This window comes from Nicotiana tomentosiformis, chromosome 3 (genome assembly GCF_000390325.3).
Source record: "Nicotiana tomentosiformis chromosome 3, ASM39032v3, whole genome shotgun sequence".
Taxonomy (NCBI): Eukaryota; Viridiplantae; Streptophyta; class Magnoliopsida; order Solanales; family Solanaceae; genus Nicotiana; species Nicotiana tomentosiformis.
In genome coordinates, this window is record NC_090814.1 from 69,135,367 (window position 1) to 69,155,519 (window position 20,153).

Here is a 20,153-nt window from a genome sequence, read left to right on the forward strand (position 1 = left end):
ATGTCTGCGGTAGTAGTAGGAATAAGCTTTTCTCAAACGCAATCACCGCTTTCATCCCCCACTCTCCCACTCTCCACCCACCCCCAACTGAACAAACATTTGCTTCTTTCTCAAACCCAACACACAGTCACACACTGTCTCTAAGTATTTACCCCCTTCTTTTTCATCTTCTTCCTTGCACTCAAAGTTCTCTTCTTTACTCCAACTGTGGGCTGTGACCACAACTTTTATCAAAGGAAAAAGAATGAAAAGAGCATAAAGACTTTAACTTTGTTATGTTCTTGATTTGGACCAACCCCATTTGAGATCTTCACCAACAAGCTCTTTTTCTTTTCTCCAACTTTGAGGGCTGTGCTCCATTTCCTGTAAGTCTCCTCTTTTTCAACCTGCATTTTACACTTTGCTGAAACCCAAGTAGATATTTTATACAGTACAAGAATACTTGACATTCTTTTTGCTGCATATTGAGTTCTTGAAATAGTGACTATTAAAAAAGAAACAATGATAGATTGAATTAAAAGACAAAATTTTGTTTGAAGGTAGATCTGATTTTGGATGCAGTTATGTCTGTTCTTCATTGTTTTAGTCTTGTTCCAGCTTACTGACCTATAGACAGTTGAGATTTAGTTATATTCAAGTTGTTGGGTCAGGTAAAAATTTAATTTTGTCACTGTTTGGTTGGTTCTGTTTTCAGCTTGCTTGATTTTCGTCCCCTTAGACTATAATGTGTTCCCAAGTGATGTATTTGATTTGATAGTTACTTCACTTCTATATTTGGTGTAATTTTGTGTTTGTTTCAGTCTTCTTTGATCAAACTGAGTTCTTTCTTGAAATCAATGCACGTCTCAGTTACCTAAAAGGGTTGAGAGTAATCTTGACAATCTTACATTGAGCTAATTGGCTAGCTTCCTTTGACCAGGTTTAGGCTTTTAAGAGACTAAAAAATGGAGGATGGAATAGATGCTGATGTCTTGATGGACTATGTTGAATTTCAGATTTTCCCAAGCCAGAACAGGTTAGTCCTTTTGTTTTTAATTCGACCGGCTGTATTCTAGGTGCAGTCAATTTCATAATTTTCATTAAGTGAGCAATATTTGTGTTGATCGCTTCATGAGGATTCGTTAACTTTTTGTTTCTCCCTTTTTGAAAATGGGGAGACCGGAAATTTAGTTTGTTCCTAGTGTAGCAAGAGAATAGACCAGTTGAGGTTTTCTTTGGTTACTTAAATCCCAATAGTTGGTGCACTTGACATGAATTCTTCTTGTGGATCACGGTTCTCCTGATACTATTTCTTCCTATTTTTACTATATTTTGGGCGCAGGTACGAGTCGCATATCTGCTATGGAAACAAGTTAGAAACACTAACCTCCGGTCTTCTGGAGCAATTGGTGCTTCATTCTCCCAAAATCAAATCTTTGCACTCAAAGGGATCAGATGCCAATTTCAGATTTAGACCCCTAGGGAATCTTAGTGACGCAAAATGGTTTACAAAATCCACATTGATCAGGTTCATTCAGTCATCATTTACTTATTTTTTTAAATCAGTTATTCACTCATCATTTACTTCAAAGTTCAAACTGTTTTCGAAAGATTTTTGTAAGCTTCCATATCCCCATATTCCAATCTTTGTTTTCCAGGTTTCTTCGTATTATCAGCTCATCACCTACAATAGATATGGCCAAGGCCATGGTAAATGAAATATCTCAGCTTGAAGAAGCTCGGAAGTTTCATGTTTCTTTGTATTCAAAGGTGCTTTTATTGTTCTTTATAATCATTCTGACCCTTCAATTAATCTATAGAACCTGTAACAAGCAGAATACTGAGCTTGTTATTCTTTTAGGGTCCTCAGGATCGTATTGGGAGCGATGAAACAGGTTAGTCTTACTGTTCTCTGCGTTTGTAAAATCCTCAAACTGACAAAAGAAAGAAAGAAAATAGCAACTAATATGGTTTTTCTTACTTTTAGCAGAATGCGATTACTCAAGTGGTGCAGTGTCATCATCGCAGCAAGTAAATTATCTGTTTCTATTCCTGGATTATTTTTTAGTTCTTGTCTTTTCCGAAAGTTATTGTATATACACGTTTAAAGATAACATGATCTTTGATACCACACCAGGCAGATGATAACTCTTCTTCATCAGATGCTTCCAAGTATGTCCCTATCCATCTTTCATTTTCTTAATCCAGAAATTAATCTATCATCTCCAAATAATCTAATGGTATACAGGAATGAATTGCTGAGGGCGATCGAGTTGAGGCTGACTGCTTTAAAAGGGGAACTAGCTGCTGCTATCGACCAAGCTGCTGGCACCACATGCTCTTTTGAGGATGTTATTAACATAGAAAAGTTTTCTTACTATTTTGGAGCTGTTGAAATGAGGTAAGGCCCTAGTGGCCGGAAGAGTCCAATCCCTTTAATCATTTTTCAGCTGTTTATATGCTCTGTCAATGCGCTGTTTCTTTTTCGTTTAACCATGATTTCCTTTTGTATTTTGAGTTATCATAAACGGGAGGAAAACCTTTCGATAAGTGAGGTTGCCCGTTGCTCCAATGGCAGTGGCACTCCACTTAAGAATTTGGAGTTTCGAGTTATCAAGGGTGCTAAGTGGAGAAGGCCACGTTGACTCCTGGCAGGAGGATTTCGGGGGTTGGGTTTACCTTATCAAAAAGGTTTCCACGCTTGTTTCATCTGTCAACTAGCAAGATCTAAGGGTCTATCAAGTTTGGAGTAGATCAGCTGATTTTCAGTATTTTGATTAGACAGTTATTGAATTAATCAATTCTCTGTACTTATTTTGTTCCTGAAACCAAACAATACTTGTTCTTTAGTTTCCAAATCAGTGAAAATGACTTTTTTAGCCAAAGCCGAAAGTGTTTTTTCTTTAATTTGTCCCCTGTTTTTCTTTTAACCATTTCTCCAGCAGAATATTCTTTGTTGAAAATGGAAGTGTTCATTTGGTTCCAAGATATTATTTTACACCAATAAAAGTGTTTTAGGGCTTTAGTGATATTTTCCGCATATAAATTTCCACATGCACATTGTTCCCAGAAACCAAAATAAATGCTAGTTGTTCCAAAAACAAATTTGTTTTCCAGTTGAAGCGCCACCTTACTCCTACTTAATTGTATTCAGTTAGTGATCTAATGATCACTCATTTCGATTAGTAGAGACCGTTTCCAAAATCTGAACGAAATAGCCTTAACAATGAGGGCAAAGAAAATCTAATAAAAAAATTTGTTTTTCTTTTTGTTTTATTTGTCTAATTTTAGGGGGTGGGTCACTTTCTTCGCCTGAGATTTTGGAAGCTAAAACTTCTGTTTCAGATTAATTTCTTTTAAAATTGTGGTTAAGTTAGTGATACTCTTCTTTCACTTTTCTACTACAACAACAACAACAACAACTCATTAAAATTCCACTAATGGGGTCTAGGGAAGGTAGTGTGTACGCAGACCTTACCCCTACCCCAAAGGAGTAGAGAGGCTGTTTCCGAAAGACCCTCGGCTCAAGAAAACAAAAAGACAAAAGGAGACAATATTAGTATCACCACAACAATCATAGGAAAAATAGGAACACCATGAAATGCAGAAAAAAGATGCAAAGCAAAAGCGATAGCTAGTAAACAGGACATGCACTGAAAAGTGAAGTAGTAAAACACAACATTGTCACTAGCTATCTTAGACAAAAACCTTACCTAGCTAGTCCCACAATGGTACGAAGTAAGTTAAGACTCAACTACATCCTAACCTACAACTCTAATACTCGACCTCCACATCTTCCTATCAAGTGTCATGTCCTCGGAAATCTGGAGCCTCGCCATATCCTGTCTGATCACCTCTCCCCAATACTTCTTAGGCCGCCCCAATACTTTTCTACTACTTGAACCTAATTCATCTGGAAGATGTGTGCAACAGGTTAATGACTGCATTGTATGTTGTCGTTTCAGGAACTGCCTACAGAAGTTTATTGCACTGAGCCACGAGATTCCGGGTAAAGAGTTGTCTCTTTCAAGAACTGATGTCAGAAATGACAAAGTTGGTTCAGTAGAGGGCAATTCTCAAACATCCGGAACATCAAAGTCGGAAACACCAGTGACATATAGTGCTTCCCCTGCAAAAGCTGCACAGATGGAGAGGCAAAACTCATCAGGTAATGAGGAATCTTCCTGTACAAGTGAGGAGGAACAACCGTCAGCCGAAAGAAGTCGGACTCTTATAAGATCTGCATCTCCAAGAAGGTCTGCATCTCCAATGCGAAGAGTCCAAATTGGGCGCTCTGGGTCACGAAGATCCACTGCTTTAACGATTAAGAGTCTAAATTACTTTCCTGCCAGAGAAAGGTCAATCTCTCATAAAGATGCAGCTGCCAGCGGTAGTGATGAGGAAGACTCTGAGCAAACCTCGAAAAAGGCTGAGAAGGATGTGTGCAGAATGAGTGTGCAAGATGCAATCAGTCTCTTTGAAAACAAACAGAATGGCGGAACTGTTGATTATCAGAGGACAAAGTCACTATTAAACGGCTCAATTGGTGCTAATAAAGCTGTATTGAGAAGATGGAGTTCAGGGGTGTGTGAAAGTTCTAAAGGCTCTGTTGATGTGGCGTCTGATGATCCAGTTTCCATGGCTATCAATAAATCGGAAGATCAAGAAACTGAGGGTACTTTGGAAATAAAACCCGATTCATACTCTCCTCCCAAAAGCCTTGACGCCGATGTTACTGCTGCTGATTTCGAACACAACTTACCTGAAGAAAAAGCACATAGTCCAAAGGCTATGAGAGAGGAATCTCTTCCTAACCAAGGTGCAGAAATAGATGAAAAATTAAATGCCTCAGTTGAATGGACTCGACAAAAGGAAGCAGAGCTAAACCAATTGCTCACGAAAATGATGGAAACCAAGCCTACCAAATATCGGAGCTCGGCAGCTAGTGATAGCAAACACCAAAGCCGTCCCACTGAGCGTCGAGGTGGTTTCTATGATCATTACAAAGAAAAAAGGGATGAGAAACTTCGTGGTGAAACTGCTAGGAATAGAGCAGAGAAGGATAAACAATTTAAAGCACTGCAACAAGTTCTTGATGAAAGAAAAGCAGCAATTGTCTCAGGGAATGCAAGTAATGTTAGTAAAAAACCAAATATTAAGAGAACTCAGAGAACAGTCAAGAACTCCCTTGAATCTGCAAAAACCAAAGATGAAACTCCCAAACCCACTGTTGTAAAGAAAGCTTCATCAAAAGCATCGCAACTGCCAGCAACGCGGAAGTCATGGCCTTCCATGCCGTCACCAAGAGTTACAGGGACATCAACTGCTAAAACTCCTAAAACTCCTCCTATAACAAATTCTGCTGGTACTACACCTACCCGTAGAAGATCACAGCCAACAACAGCAGTTCCTCAGACAAGCCAAAAGGTTGAGAAATTACAGCCCCAAGCAAAACCTGTGAAAGCACCCCAGAATAATATCAGAAAGAATGTTCCAAATGGGGACAAGAAACTGCAGACTCTGACAAAAGCTAGCAAACCTACGAAAGCCAAAGTTCAGCCTACCTCTGGAGATTCTGCATCCTCTACTAAACCTAGACTCAGCAAGGTAACCAAGAAAAGTAGTGTGGTGCCTGTGGAATCAAAGGAGGCAAAGCCTTTTCTTCGTAAGGGCTCAGGTACTGGATCTGGTCATAGTCCAGTCATAAAGGCCAAAGTTTCATCTCAGTCTGAAAAATCTTTGAGGGAATCTACGGACTTCGTTCAAGTTGAGGAGAATGAGATGGCCTCTGTTGCTTCTGGTCCACTTAATCAACTGCAGGACAGGGGTCTTGAGGAGTTAAAAATTCATGAAGATGAAGACTCCGGAATTCAGTTAAACAGCCCTCAAAAATATGAAGATAGAGAGAGCTGCAATAAGGTTACGCCAGATAGTGAAGATGATTTTCGAAGAATGGAAGAGTCTACACTGAAAAGCGAGGTTGAAGAGGAATCGAACATTTCCCCTAGCGCCTGGGTGGAAATAGAGGAGCAGGAGGATCAAGCCATTTCATGTAATGATGGTTTTGGTCCTAATGAATCTCAGGCTGATGTTGCAACTGTAAGAATCTCAAGTCCACGAGTTCGTCATTCTCTGTCTCAAATGTTGCTTGAAGAAAGCAGTGAAGATGTTATCGACTGGGGTAATGCTGAGAATCCTCCTACCATGATATATCAGAAGGATGTGCCAAAGGGATTAAAGCGGCTTCTAAACTTTACTCGTAAGAGTAAGACTGATTCGAATCCAACTGGTGTTTCAAGCCCATCTTTCTTCTCTGAAGGTGAGGATGATCCAGAAGATTCTAAACTTCTTACCAAAAGTAGTTCGGACAATCTACTGAAGAAAGCCACGCTTCATGCTAAGCATTCTGGACAACCAAAGTCGTCTTCTGAAGCCTATGAGCTATCCGGTATTTCTTTGTGCTTCGCAGCAAACATTTTTTCCTATTCTAGTAGACTGTTTTAATTGTCTATGTTAAGTTATTGCTTGCACTTCAGCTCTGTTTCATAATTCTTTTATTGATAAACCTTACATAGACTGGACATCCATACTTGCAGCTCAAACAAGTATAGGCAAAATTGCTGCTCAGAAATTGCAAGCGAGCCGGCTCTCAGCTCCAGCAAGTACAACAAAAGGTTTTCTTTCCTGTTGTGTTTTAAGTTCCGTCTTAATTTTCTGTCTTACGCCTTTTTGAAAATTGAATTTTTTAGTGATGTATATGTCCTTCATATTCTTGATGTTTTGGTATTTTTTGTTTCAGCATCAAGATCGTTCTTTTCTCTTTCTGCATTCAAGGGAAGCAAATAAAATGAAAGCTAAGTTCCAACAAGAAAGCAACATCAGCCTTAAGGTAGAGTCTTAATATTGTGGCTTGCAGCTGTTGCTTCTGACGGAGGTGGGAGAGGGGTTGCATATTTCTTTTTACCCATTTGGTGCTTTATTCTCCTCTCCTTAGGAATACTTCACAAGTAGGGGGATTACATTGTTTGTTACATTTGTCTCTCTGTACTTTGTATATTCACTGTTAGAAATGTAGTTTCTTTTGTAGGGTGATTGACCACATTTAATTTGTAATCTTTGCACAGAGGATTTCTGTTTCTGACTGAAAATTTTGCAAATATTAAGGCATCTTAGCTCTTTGCTTGTTTATATATTTAACTGGTTGCTTGGGCTTCTTCTAGCTTTGCTCAAGATTCAGGCACTGCACTGGCTTGAATATCTTTTCCAGCCAAGAATCGATGTCCCTTTTGAGAGCCGGCATTTAACTATTGTCCTTGTTCTTTTAAGTTATGCAGATACAAGACCAAATATGCCGGGGAAGGAGGGCGTAATTAGTCTAATTGAGGTGAAATGTAACTAAAGTTTTAAATTTGAGAATTCAAAATCAAATTATATTAATAGTACAACTCTTTTGTACTTATTAGTGCTAAAGTTTTTTTTTGCTTTGAGAGTTAAGTTTATGTTTTCCGAACTTAATTCTAGTTTAAACTAATGATCTATATAATGCAGTGGCATACGAATTTAGTTTATCAAATTAAATTAATAATTATAATATTATTCTCATATAATTTTATTCTCATGAAAGCAACTTGGCGTCCCTTACAGTTGAAGGAAGTGAGTCCTCGTAGGGTGCATCAGTAATAATGGAATTAGGATGTGATTATTTCTTATCGACTGTTTGATTTTGGTGCATTAAAAATAACATGCATTACATAATTGTTTTCAAAAATACCCTACTTGTATCTTTATACATGTTTATCCATGTATTAAAAATTATGGTATTGCTAATGTCATGATTTGCTATGTATAAGAATAGTACTGAATAAAGTGTATAACTAATACAAGTATCAGTTATGCATAGATTGAAAAACACTACCAAACAAAGGACTAACAATTGCACCCAAGAGTGTGGCCTAGTGGTCAATGAAGTGAGTGAGAACCTTGAGGTCTCAGGTTCAAATCCCAGCGGAGGCAAATACTAGGTGATTTCTTCTCATCTATCCAAGCCTTGGTGGATAGAGTTACCGACCTAGCGACTATTGTGCCCATGTTAGCTGCTTAGGCCACATAGTGGACATTACGCTACAGTTTTTGATGCAACTATCTTTATATTTTAAGATTTCAGGAAGATTATACAAAGATAGAATCGGAAAATCACTTCCTATTAACTTTTGCCCCAGTTTCCAGGACTCTACATGAAACTGCTTTGGAATTTATCCTTCTTTTTTGGTAACCGAGAAATCTCTGAGGACTAGTGGCTCATGGTTTAGAACTCGATGGATAGTAGTCTTGTCCTCTATCCTTCACTTAAATACCAGATTTTTGTCTACAACGGGATTTAGAGCCAGTTTGGACATAAGAAAAATTTCACTTTTTTTCAAAATTTTTCTACTTTTTTCCGAAATCAGTGTTTGGCGATAAATTTTTTGAAAATTTTAAAAACTCCAAAAAGCTGTTTTTCAAAATTCACTCAGATCACTCGCGAAACTTCAAAAACAACCCAAAATTATATTCATGTCCAAACACAACTCTAGTTTTCAAATACCATTTTCACTTGAAATTTTTTTTCACTTTTTTTTCCGGAATTTTACAATTCTTATGTCCAAACGCCCACTTAATCCCGCGACGTGTCCCTATCCCACACATCACAATTCGCGGTCTTACAACTAGACCAAAACCTTGGAGCTTGGCATTTATCTTATTTAGGATAATCAAATATACATTCCCATATTCCTACAGAAGAAATATGTTCAGGACAGTCCAGGAAGCCATTCATCAAGATCAACAAACAGGAAATAATTACATGAATCATTTAATTAAGAAATGTGCCACAGCCAGCTTAAATCCGCCGGAGAATGAAGTATTAGATTGATCTAAGAAGTGAGCATTACTTGGTGAAGGAGATGGAAAGAGCGTGCTTACACGAGCAAATTTTCACTTTACAGCTTAGTTCTTTGAGCTTACAACGGGGTGAAATGTGAACCTCTTATCAACATCTTGGCTAGCTTTAAGATGTCGCAAAAATGGATATGTGTCATCTGCATGCGACCCATAATATCGCGAAAATATTGCAGTAATTCTACTCATGCTATCGGAAGCAGCAGAATCACCCACCAATATCTGAAGGGAAGCAAACTTGATCAATTCGTTTCCAATGGCAATGTGGTTGGGATCATAGAGTTTTTCCAAGATCTGGTGACAACTCATAAAACGTCCATCAGATTGCTATTTAAGATATGAAACTCTGGTAATATTGATAACTAAAAATGGAAGTCTACACAGTTCTGAGAATAAGAGAACTTTGATCATAATGTTATCGTGCAATCCACAAAAGAAAGCATTAAGCAGTAATCTACTCAACAGTCTATCAGTACTAATAAAAGGAAGTACTCGAGTTTCCATGGAATGATTGTGAATAATTTATCTTCGCCCAGAATTACCAAATGCACGTAATGTTTCTCAAGATCACCAGTGTAAAGTTGGAATGGATCATAATAACACGCCAGGAAATAATATATTTGCAGATGATCAATCTCAGATGCACAGCAAAAAGGAATGATTTTGCTCCATACTGCAGAGAGCTAACCTGAATAGATGCTTTACAGTGATCAAGTGCAGCTTGTAGTTCTCCCACCAAACAGAATGCCTGAGCAAGATTGTCCTCCACCTGAAAATTTTAGAACAGGATCAAGATATTAGTTTTCATAGTAATCATCAGGCAATATATTGAACAACACAGCAAACTTTTTTATTCTGCTCATGGAAACAGAGGACAAAATAGAGTGGACCCTGTATTTACCTCTGCAATTCTCTTGTTATACGGATGCAATATTGTTCTGAGAAGATCTGTACACCTCAAAGCATCTTGAAGAATATTGTTTGGGACTTCATTTGAAGCTATTGCATCTTGCAATCTGTTTGGCAGGTAAGCGTCAAAGCTATTCAAAAATAAAACCAAAGGGCAAGACGTTCATTTCAATGTGCTAAAATTCTGCTGGCATTAGACCACATGTCAATAAATTTTGCCAATCTTGGAGAGTGCCGTGGCAAATTTTAGAGAACACAAATAAATACTTTTTTGATATATATTTTTTCCAATTTTTAACTAAAGTCTTTGAAGTTAATATATCCAACATGATAAATGAGAAAGCGTACAGTACCTCTTACAAAAACTCTCAACTTGACTAGTTGCAGCACATGAAGCTTCCAGATCTCTATATGATCCACAAACCAAGCAATGTTGAGGTTCCAACTCATAATCAGATACAAAAATACGGCGAGCCACTTCATTAATATTAGCACCTTTGAGCCTGTCAATCTTCATAGTTTAAAATGCTTAAGTTAGGCGAATGAATAAATGTTGTTTCTTACAAGTGTACACACACCAGTAATAACAGAAGAGCACTGGAAAATTGTGACTGCAGAATCGCAGATAGTTTCATTAAAACTTCACACGTAAAGAAATGTTTTCCTGACTTATCAGGAAAAAAAAGAACTATCCATTTCTTGGCCAAGAGCTAAACCACATTATATGGTTGAGTCCATATGACTAATGATAGGAAGAAAATTGGAGATGTTACAGACTTGGGGTGTGTTTGGCATGAAGGAAAATGCTTTTCATGGAAAATGTTTTCCTAGAAAATGTTTTCATGAAAAATGAGTGGTTTTATCACTTATTCTCCCTTGTTTGGTTGGTTAGTGAAAAACTTTTTCCGGAAAATATTTTTTAGTGTTTAGTTAGAGAGTAGAAGTTTTTTTTTTTTAGGAAAATAATTTTTTATGCTATTCTCCTCACCCCATTCCTCCAAGTCCCCATGTTTCCTGTGCCCCCTCCCCCCCTCCAAATACCCAACGTTTTCAAGACTATATTTTTTTCAAGAACTCAATTATTCTTCCAAAAATTCACACAAACCCAAAGGAACTAATGTGTTGCTTTACTTTTTTACGCAAAAGCAACATTGAAATTTATGCTTCATAACTAAAAAGAAAATACTCTTTTTTGGTTGAAAAGAAAGTACTCTTTATACAACATGAAAATAAAGTACTCATTTTATTGAAATTAAAGAAAATACTTTTTACTACATCATTTTGTTGAAATGAAAGAAAATACTTTTTCTACATCATGAAAAAAAAGTATTTTTTTTGTTAAAATGAAAAAGTATATTTTCTTTATATCATAAAAACAAAATAACTCATTTGTTGAAATAAAAAAAAGTACTCTATCTACAACATGAAAAGAAAGTTCTATTAACAATATTTCAATTTAGGGTGGGGGTGGGGGTGGGGGTGGGTAGGTGTGGTTGATAATGATGGGGAATAGGATGGGGAAGGTTGAAAAAAGTTTTGGAAAATGTTTTCCCTTCTCTTGATAGGGAAAACATTTTCCTCCAATTAGAGGAAAAATGAGTCCATGAAAAAAATGTTTTCCAAAACATTTAAGCCAACCAAACATGGGAAAATTGAAAAATTCCTTCATACCAAACACACCCTTGAATACCATGCCAATGTGCTCTCCAGGAGAAATCTAGTCTGGTAACCCTTCATTTACTCATTAGGTTAATTCTAAGATCAAGACAGTACCATCCCTAATTTTCCCCTGATACTAGTAAAACACTGTAACTGCATCATTCGTCCTAGAATCAATTGCATCATTAAAGTACCTGCTTATGCGGGCTGGAACTGTAAACTGCAGGGGCATCAAGGAGGAGCTTCAATTTTTGTTTCTCATATCTAGCAATAGTACTATCCAGGATCACTCCTAAACAATTTGGTTTAGTGCACCTATAAGCATTGATGACAAGGTCAGAAACATTCAACTCTGAGCAACCAGTACACTGACAAGTGAATGAGTAGCGGTCTTCCAAGAGCTGTTGACGGTCTTTGAAGTCCCACTGCCCCACCTGCAAAGCAGCCAGTCCCAAGTTGACAACAAATTATACAATCAAAAGATCATAAACAAATAAAAAGGCCAGAAGCTGCAGTTGCATGAGCTAGAACACTTCCCTCCCTCCCTCCTTACTTTTGTTTCTTTTAAAAAAAGGTTGCAGGAAGATCTTGGAAGTATATGATACTTCGTCTCTTGATTAATCTTAAATATTAATCTAGTGCTTAGAATTCTTTCTTCTTCAGTTACTAAAGCACAATGAGAGAGACGACCCAGGAATTTGGACATGTGGACCATTACTGACTAGTTCTATTTTGCATTCATAGGATAGGAATATCTGAAGATTTGATAACAAAGCCTCCATATGCAAGATAAAGATGTTAATGTTAGACTCTGAAAAATAAAGACAGAAGCTATAATTAAACAAGGGTACCTGGGGGCCATAAGATAGCTCCAGCTCAGAGCCAGCTAAGATGTATTCTGTGGCTTGTAGATAGAGGGTGCGTGAAAGAAAATACGCGTGGATGTTTGGCCGGCAAGAGTGGTTAAACAAACTACCAGCTACATAAACAACTTGACCCACTTTAACCTGTAGAAAGAAACATTACAACCAGAGATTGAAGCTTTAATTGAAATTTTAGTTGAAATTAGAGATCGAAGCTTTAATCAAACTCAAATTTCTGAAATATAACACCGAATTGGTCAATGATATATTATGCTCTCTGCAATGACCTGTGAGTCCCGCTTTACGCTAAAAAGTTAAGGTAACTAATGTAATAGAGATCAGAGATGTGTGATAGAGAAGTACATACTTGTTCTAAACTACTGGTTAAAGCATTCCCAGGCTCGTATACCGACCCTCTCACCTCAGGAGCTTGCATACGAACAATTGCCATGGAATTTACTTGGATTTGAGAAAGAAGAATAACTAGCTGCAGGGGAAAAACTGGCAGTGAGAACCTTCCAAAATCTAAGCCTAGAGAGAATTTCCCATGGAAGACACCCAGCATGAGTTATATAATTCTGCATCCGAAGTTCAAACAGTAAAGAAAGATGTAGGAAATCCTATGGCAATGACCAAGTATTACAGCATAGTATGCTTCTTACAAAAGATGTTACTGTATCTCTCGTTTCCAAAGAACATGTTTGTTTCCATGAAAGAGGTTCATCAACCCTCAAAATCATCAGAGGAAAAAAATGAGGACCTTGCTGAGTAAAAAAAAGTGCTCCGCAACAGAACGGAAATAAGGTGTATATTCTCTATATCGATCTGTTCCAAAATATTGAGCTCTTTATAGTCTTAACTCATTAAGAATAAACTTCAAAACAATGAATATGGATGGAGAAATAGCTTTACAAATCTACAAAAGTAAGTTTATAACATAACAAGCCTGTATTTTGGGTATAACTGCCTATTTAAACATGTCATACTCTTTTCTTCTCCTCCTCCTTTTTCTTTTTCCTCTCTAGAATCTAGAACAAGATTAAATACTTGCTAGTTTACAGAGAAGAGAAGTCTAATATCATTACGCGTTCAACATAAAACCTGCATGAAAATTCTTCAAAATATACGGAATTACTGTAGATGGGATCTTGCCTTTGAAATCACTATCCCACTAATGGGCAGTTCAGTTGTATAAAAATGCTGAAGACAGTGCACTAGAATGATTGAGTAGATATGCATCTCTAATTTGCTTTCTGGAGAGAGATGTGGATAATTGTGAGAAAGATCCTACAAAATCCATTCATCAGCTATCAAATTAGATTTTTCCTGGAACACAAACACACTAGCAAGAAAAATAAAGCTTGAGCATTGGAGCATTTACCAGGATCCCGATAAGTTTAGAAACAACACTTGCATGTTTCTTTTGCTCAATGACTTTCACAAGGATTCTACCAGCCAAAACTACTTCTGACGGTAATATCAAAGGCCAATGAAAACCTAGACATTCATGCCTGTGCTCAGCAATATGCCCAGTCTCTAGAGTTGAGTTGCCTGCCAGAACATCTGAAATATAGTTCTGCAGATCATTTGGTAAGCCCTCAAGACCCTTAAAACTTCGAAAACTCCTATCAATCTTTTGCCCGCCAGCTTGTAATTGACACTGGTCACTGCAGTATAATGGTATAGAACATGACAAACATGAAATGGCATCTGCCGGCAGTTCATTGAAGCAAAAATGGCAGTGAGTCTCCCGACATTTCTTCAAGATAATCTGCATTAAACTCAGCATGATAAACACCAAATAATCCTGGAGAAAATGGTTAGTGCTTCATCAATTTTATATCTATTACTGGTCTGTGACAAATCCTATAATTCTCAGAGTGCCAGTTTTATTCAGACTACCATTAAAGATAAAGGGGGAGCAGGATGCAAATGATTATTTAGATGCCCAGAATATTATAATAGAAGACGGACTCATTTGACTAAATTAAAATTATCAAACAAAATGAGAAAGAAGAGTAGTTGACATCAATGTTATCAAAGGCGAAAAGCGCAAAAAAGCTCTAAGGTCCATTGGGGCTTTAAGCGCAAATAAAGCGTGGGCTTTAATGAAAAAAGCGCAACGGAAGAAAAAGTAAAAATATGTATGTAGTCCAAGACTAATCATTATAAGCATGAATAACAAATATATGGACAAAGAAATTGAAAAATAATTCACAATAAAGTGAAATATCGATTGTTTAAGGTCGCCTTTTCAGGATTACACTCATTGGCAAGGAAAAGTATGTCTTAGAGCTTTGATGCGACACTAATGCGCCCACAAAGCGAGGCAAAGCGCTCAACGTGTTTTGAGCCTCGCTTCAAGGCTTAAACGCGCCTTTGACAACACTGATTGACATTGTGAAAGGGGAAGGATTTGGCTTATACCGCAGCATAAGGATCTTCTTTATGAACTAAGGAGGCTTCAGAAACGCCATCCACACAAAACATTCCTCTCCCCTTGGTTGTCTTAAACAAACACTGAAGTTTTACTTGGTCTGGCTCATCTGTCACATAAGACCTACATTATAAGAAATCAAAGGAGAAGAGCGGCACGTCACCAATGGCAAAGACAATCTTGAGTTACTTAATTTTGATAAACACAACTTCATCCACAAACATATACATGATGGGGAGAATGATGATCGATTGCATGGGCCTCAATCATCATTAGATTCTTCCGAATACTCAGTACTAGAATGTGCATAAACTTTACCAAGAAACAAAATAAATTTTAAAGATGCCAAAAAAATATGGCAACAGTATACTTTATTGTTCAAAAGATAGAATATTAGATAGTAGGCATAAAAATGTTTGAGACGGATCCACCAGATTCTTACAAGTCGAACTTTGGTGATGCACATTGAGCTTAGCAATACATGCAGAGTACCAGGTAATTGAAGATCAAATTTACTACAGAACAAGCATAACTAGCTGATTTGAACAATCAAGTGAAAAACTAGCATGTAATACTGGTGTAGAATAAGAAACAGGATTAAGATTGCTGTCCTGAACTGTAACACCGAGCTCTATAGAACAGATCTCTGTTGAGCAGCATCACAACCAAATTTTTAAGCACATCAAACAATTCTATTAATGAGATCAGCTTAATATATGTAGCGTTGAGCCATTGAATGTGGAGTGAGCTATGGAAGGTGCAAGCATGTTAATATTTTCTCATTCAAATTTCAGAAGAAACATGTTATATATCATAGGCAGCGAAATTGCCACTATGCACTATTTAGGAAGGTTTCAAGGATTAACTGCTGTTCTTTTAAGAAAGAAAAACATTTAATGCCATTAATTTGTATCAACAAAGTCTAACCAGGAACTTCTGAAATATTTTGATTGGGTTTCTTCCCTGAGCTCCCCATTCCCTTGTGTTTGTCTAGTGCAATGTTTAGTTCTGCTTCAATCTGTCTTTTTCCACTTGAAGAGATTTCTGCCTTTAATGAGATGTTCAGATCTCGAATTGCATCCTCAAACTTCCCCAAGGAAATATTTGCTTTACCTCTCCGGAACCATGCCTAAAGTAAAGTACAATTCAAGGCCAAAACTTTCACTCGGTTGATACGAAAAACAGAGAACACTTGACCAAGAAACTGAAGACAGTAAAATGATATTAGTTTTCGATCCCGAAAAAATTGGTATTTAAGTATTTAACTGATGTAGCCATTGATATGCTTCTGTCAAGAGTAAATACTATAAATAACACGAAGATTATATGGAATAGAATGGAGTATGATGCTTGACGGAGGACTAATGTATGTTATGCTGAATGTAATATCAAGCACACACTGGCCTTATATTCTAAGATTAGCTTTAAGAAGCCAATTATGTATTAGAAGAACAAGAAACAGAGAAAGAAGAGCAGAAACTAAATCAGTTTTTTTATTACTTTACTCTATCTTTTCCTATTGAAGAAACAACACTGAAATTCCAAACTTTCTCATTGTAAATAGTCATCTGCTCGCTGTGACCAAAAAGAGAGGTTGTATCTTTCTTCCTTCAAGTAAGAAAAAGAAGATAAAGACAATATACTGTAGTACATAGGGCAAAGTTTAAGTACTTCATAAAAGAAAAAAGGGGCAAAGTGGGTACACGAGCATTCACCTTTGCATAGTGTGGAGATAGTCTAAGGGCCCTGCTGCAATCTCGCAAACACTCCAGAAGTAAACCCATTTTCTGAAGACAATAAGCATGCAGCTTGGTAAATAAAGGAGTAAAAAGTATCAGTTACTAACGAAAAGAGAAAAATAATGATTCAGAATAAATGGCGACTTTATAATTGATCCTGAAAAACAGGTTAAGAATCTAATTGTTTGGAACTGTCAAATTGAAAATTCCTAACATGAAGTGGCTACTTCAGCAAGGGTTAGTTTAAACACAAAAGTATGTCCAGGTAAAAGCAACCGATGATTGACAAGGTAATCAGAAATAAGGAAATACTAAACAGCTAATTTTGATTCTTTGTCCTCAAAAGAATTAGCAAACTGTAACTGAGAAAATGAGAGCTTGAAGAAGGACAACTTTAGTTAACAGAGTATATTAAAGAATGGCTGACTCCAAAATCACAGAGGAAAGGAAAGAGAAAAGGTTTTCATCCTCAAACGAACAGCCAGAAGTAAATTGATCCAAGTTTAGCGAGGCAGGACCGTCTTGCTAACAAGAACTAATGAGTTGTTACTAGCAACATTCTTCATCATTGACTTTATAACAGGGGAATACAAATAAGAAACAGTAAGAAGTAAGAGTTCTTGAGAAACGGACTTTTTTCCTATAGCGACTATGATCAATTATAATAAAAGAGTAGACATTGCCACATTGGTGGCTCTTTCTATATATTTCAGTCCCACCTCTGTCCTTGGAATATTCCACTCCTACATCTATTTTAGGAACTTCAAAAGTTCAATCTACTATGATGATAGCATGCACTACATTAGGCACATTCTCCTAGGCATTAATGTTGCCTTCAATCATTAAGGTCATGCACAATAGACAAAGTCATCTTCTAACACATTTTTGCTATGTTCCCCTTACCATGTATATTCTATTCACTTTTACAGAATCTAATTTCTCTGTACCCATGTCAATGTCAGGCATGTCTATCTAAAGATGAATATACCCAACACTTCCTTCGCCCTGACAAAATTGTCACATACATGACTTAGGAAAATCATATATGTTTGCTTATAAGATGTTGTCAAAACATTGAAAACAAAATTCAATCCAAGTTCTTATCACACTCCAGTTTAGGACAAATTTAAATGAATTTCAGTCATCAAGTCCTAAGACAGCTTTTCAAGGGAACTTGCATCTCTAGAATTCGTCAAACTACTGTGAACAATTCCAAATTGATTTTGTTTTCTTAATGATAAATATATTGTGCGGATGAACTCAAAAGAGAATAGTTTGCTAAACAAAAAAAGAAAAGAGTAAAAAATAATATAATAAAAAATAACTAGAATTAAACAGCCAGCAAATAAATAAAATATAAGATTCACCTGCAAAGCAGAGGCGCGGTTTACATACAGTACTGCTAACGGATTTTTCTCCATATCATCAATATCTACTGGAGCAAGACGCAATGCCTGTCTCGACCACAAAAGCAATAACAACAATCTTTTATTAGGCATGTTCAAATACTCATCAAGAAGAGTGATACTTAATTGGAAAATAAACAAGAGAAGGAAGCAGCAAAGACAGTGTAGAAGGAATGTAAGTCCCCTTTTTTCTTTATAAGTAGAAGGAATGTAGGTCTTGAAATGTTTTGTGGATAAAGGTCAATTGACATTCTTGTGCATGATTCGTTCCCCACAGACGAGCCCCCAAAATAAAAGAAGAGAGATACTCCATCACCATAACTTCAAAGGATGATGAAAATTTCCCCCACCTCTAAAAACTCTTGCTCCACTTTCTGCTTCTTTCACTTCGCATTGTTCACATGAACAGTGCTTGGACAGAACATAAAGTTAATGTGAAGTCTCTCCTGTATACCTTTCCGATACACACATTTAAAACTTCACATATAAAACTCAAATATCAGTGTGTTCAGAAATTGTGAAACGGGCTAATGTTAATATATGGTTCCATTGTGGTTCGAATAGAATGTAAATACTTTTCAATTAGTCCTACCCTCCTACAAGGAACATCCATACAACAACAACAACAACAACAACAACAACAACAACAACAACATCCATGTTTTCTATAATTTTTAATAGAGCAAAACAGATAATGTGTCTTATAGATTAGATGTAGGTTTTATTATACCTCTTCCTAGTTAGTTTGAGACCAATATAAATCTTTTCGTCTTTCTTTTATCTGTCACTTTATTTAGTTTATAAGCTTTCATTTTTCTTATTCTCTTTTATAATTGTGATGTTGGAACCAACTTGCGCGCACCTCAACTAATTTTAGGGGATACGTGATGCCTCCAACCAGCAACAGGTACCAAGTAATTCTATCCACTAAAGCTTGGACATATGGGAAGAAATCATCTAGTATTTTTTATGGGATTTCAACCTGATAAATGCCAAAAACTCCTGGAGGATAGATATTAATATTACAAGATCATGTTTGATTATGAATCATAGAACCAAGTTGATAAACAATCTGGGAAAAGCTTGTGCTTTCTAAATCAATTATATATAATTTGGAGAAAACCAAAATGGTCCTGACCTGGGAATAGGATAGCAATGCATTAGGATAATCTCCTTTGGAGAAGCATTCATTGCCCTTAAGCTTTGCTTCCAAAGCAGCACTTTGATCCTTGCAACATAGAGCCATAGCAGGGTCCGTCAAGTCCTTAACCATCTGGAATTAACAAAAATTATAATGTAAATGTTCAAGCATTAGCATTGGAGCATTAGCAAGAACAGAAACAGGCACTCTTTGTCTAAATTATGTAATGCACAGTAGCACCAGGAGAAAGAAAAATAGAGACATGGACACAAGTATTATAGAAATACAAGGAAACAAAGACACACAACAAAAAACTACTACTACTACACCTCAGTCCCAAACAAATTTGGGTTAGTCCAATATTTTATAAAATAAAAAAAAATAAAAATAAAAAGCACAAGAAGAGAGAAATAGGAAAAGGAGGAGGAGGAGAGAACTTGGTGAAATTGTGGCAAGTGATGGAAGAAATCAAGGAGGGAAGAGCATGTTGATGGAAGCTCAGTGGGTGTGCTCTTCCATATTTCTTGCTTAAGGGCCTCTGGAACTGCTGATTTCAGCTTCTCCATGCTAAATACTTACAGAGACGGTCGGATGTTCAATTGGGTTTAAGATGCTGGGAAGTGCAGGGTTTAAACACAATGAGTTGCTACTTGTTAGTGTGAGAAAAGGGGCGAAAAAACAAAAAAACACTCTAAAGTGTATTATTTTACCCAAAAATAAAAATATAAAAAGTATTATAAAATAAAGACTATAAAAGAAATAAATTGAAGACAAGTATACAAGGATATTGATATTTTATTCAACTTTCAAAGTTATGTTCATAATGAAATAAAAACTCCTCTATTTATAGAAAAAATGAAGCAGCTGCGAGGCTTTTCAGGAAGTAGCTTGCGGCTTTTCTTTAGCTGCTTGTAAGTTGTCTGCATGAATTGCTTGTAACCTGCCTGTTTAATAAGAAGTTATTGGAAATCATTTCATTGAGTTGCTTGCAACCTGACTGCATCAGCTGCTTGTAAGATGTCTGTTTGAGCTGCTTGCAACCTGCATGTTTAATAAGAAGTTGTTGCAAATCATTTCATTGAG

General features: G+C 36.7%; 2 protein-coding genes across 15 annotated transcripts; one reads left to right on the forward strand and one right to left on the reverse strand.

Annotated features, from left to right (window-relative positions):
* Positions 1-177: 177 nt before the first annotated feature.
* On the forward strand, positions 178-7,169 carry LOC104101521 (COP1-interacting protein 7-like). Of its 11 annotated transcripts, none has more exons than XM_009608990.4 (11): positions 178-365; positions 920-1,015; positions 1,322-1,507; positions 1,638-1,749; positions 1,850-1,874; positions 1,970-2,010; positions 2,117-2,151; positions 2,228-2,380; positions 3,945-6,427; positions 6,576-6,653; positions 6,779-7,169. In XM_009608990.4, exons 2-11 carry the CDS (start codon positions 945-947, stop codon positions 6,823-6,825), a joined length of 3,231 nt encoding a protein of 1,076 aa, XP_009607285.1. In that variant the 5' UTR covers positions 178-365; positions 920-944; the 3' UTR covers positions 6,826-7,169. The 11 variants fall into 11 exon arrangements, with proteins under 11 accessions (XP_009607285.1, XP_009607278.1, XP_009607279.1 ...); XM_009608983.4 differs by having other exon boundaries at positions 252-365; positions 1,841-1,874; positions 1,967-2,010; positions 2,114-2,151; XM_009608984.4 differs by having other exon boundaries at positions 252-365; positions 1,841-1,874; positions 1,967-2,010.
* A 1,509-nt stretch (positions 7,170-8,678) lies between these two features.
* LOC104101520 (uncharacterized) lies at positions 8,679-19,713 on the reverse strand. 4 transcript variants are annotated; one of them, XM_033657460.2, is made up of 15 exons: positions 19,508-19,712; positions 19,068-19,202; positions 17,891-17,977; positions 16,500-16,571; positions 15,712-15,913; positions 14,775-14,893; positions 13,729-14,154; positions 13,500-13,634; positions 12,715-12,834; positions 12,336-12,491; positions 11,679-11,918; positions 10,179-10,336; positions 9,818-9,932; positions 9,605-9,685; positions 8,679-9,210 (listed from the first exon to the last, which is right to left on the reverse strand). In XM_033657460.2, the coding sequence occupies exons 1-15, from the start codon at positions 19,634-19,636 to the stop codon at positions 8,965-8,967; spliced, it is 2,421 nt and encodes an 806-aa protein (XP_033513351.1). In that variant the 5' UTR covers positions 19,637-19,712; the 3' UTR covers positions 8,679-8,964. The 4 variants fall into 4 exon arrangements, with proteins under 4 accessions (XP_033513351.1, XP_009607277.1, XP_033513353.1 ...); XM_009608982.4 differs by having other exon boundaries at positions 13,729-14,118; positions 19,508-19,711; XM_033657462.2 differs by lacking the exon at positions 13,500-13,634 and having other exon boundaries at positions 19,508-19,713.
* Positions 19,714-20,153: the final 440 nt, after the last annotated feature.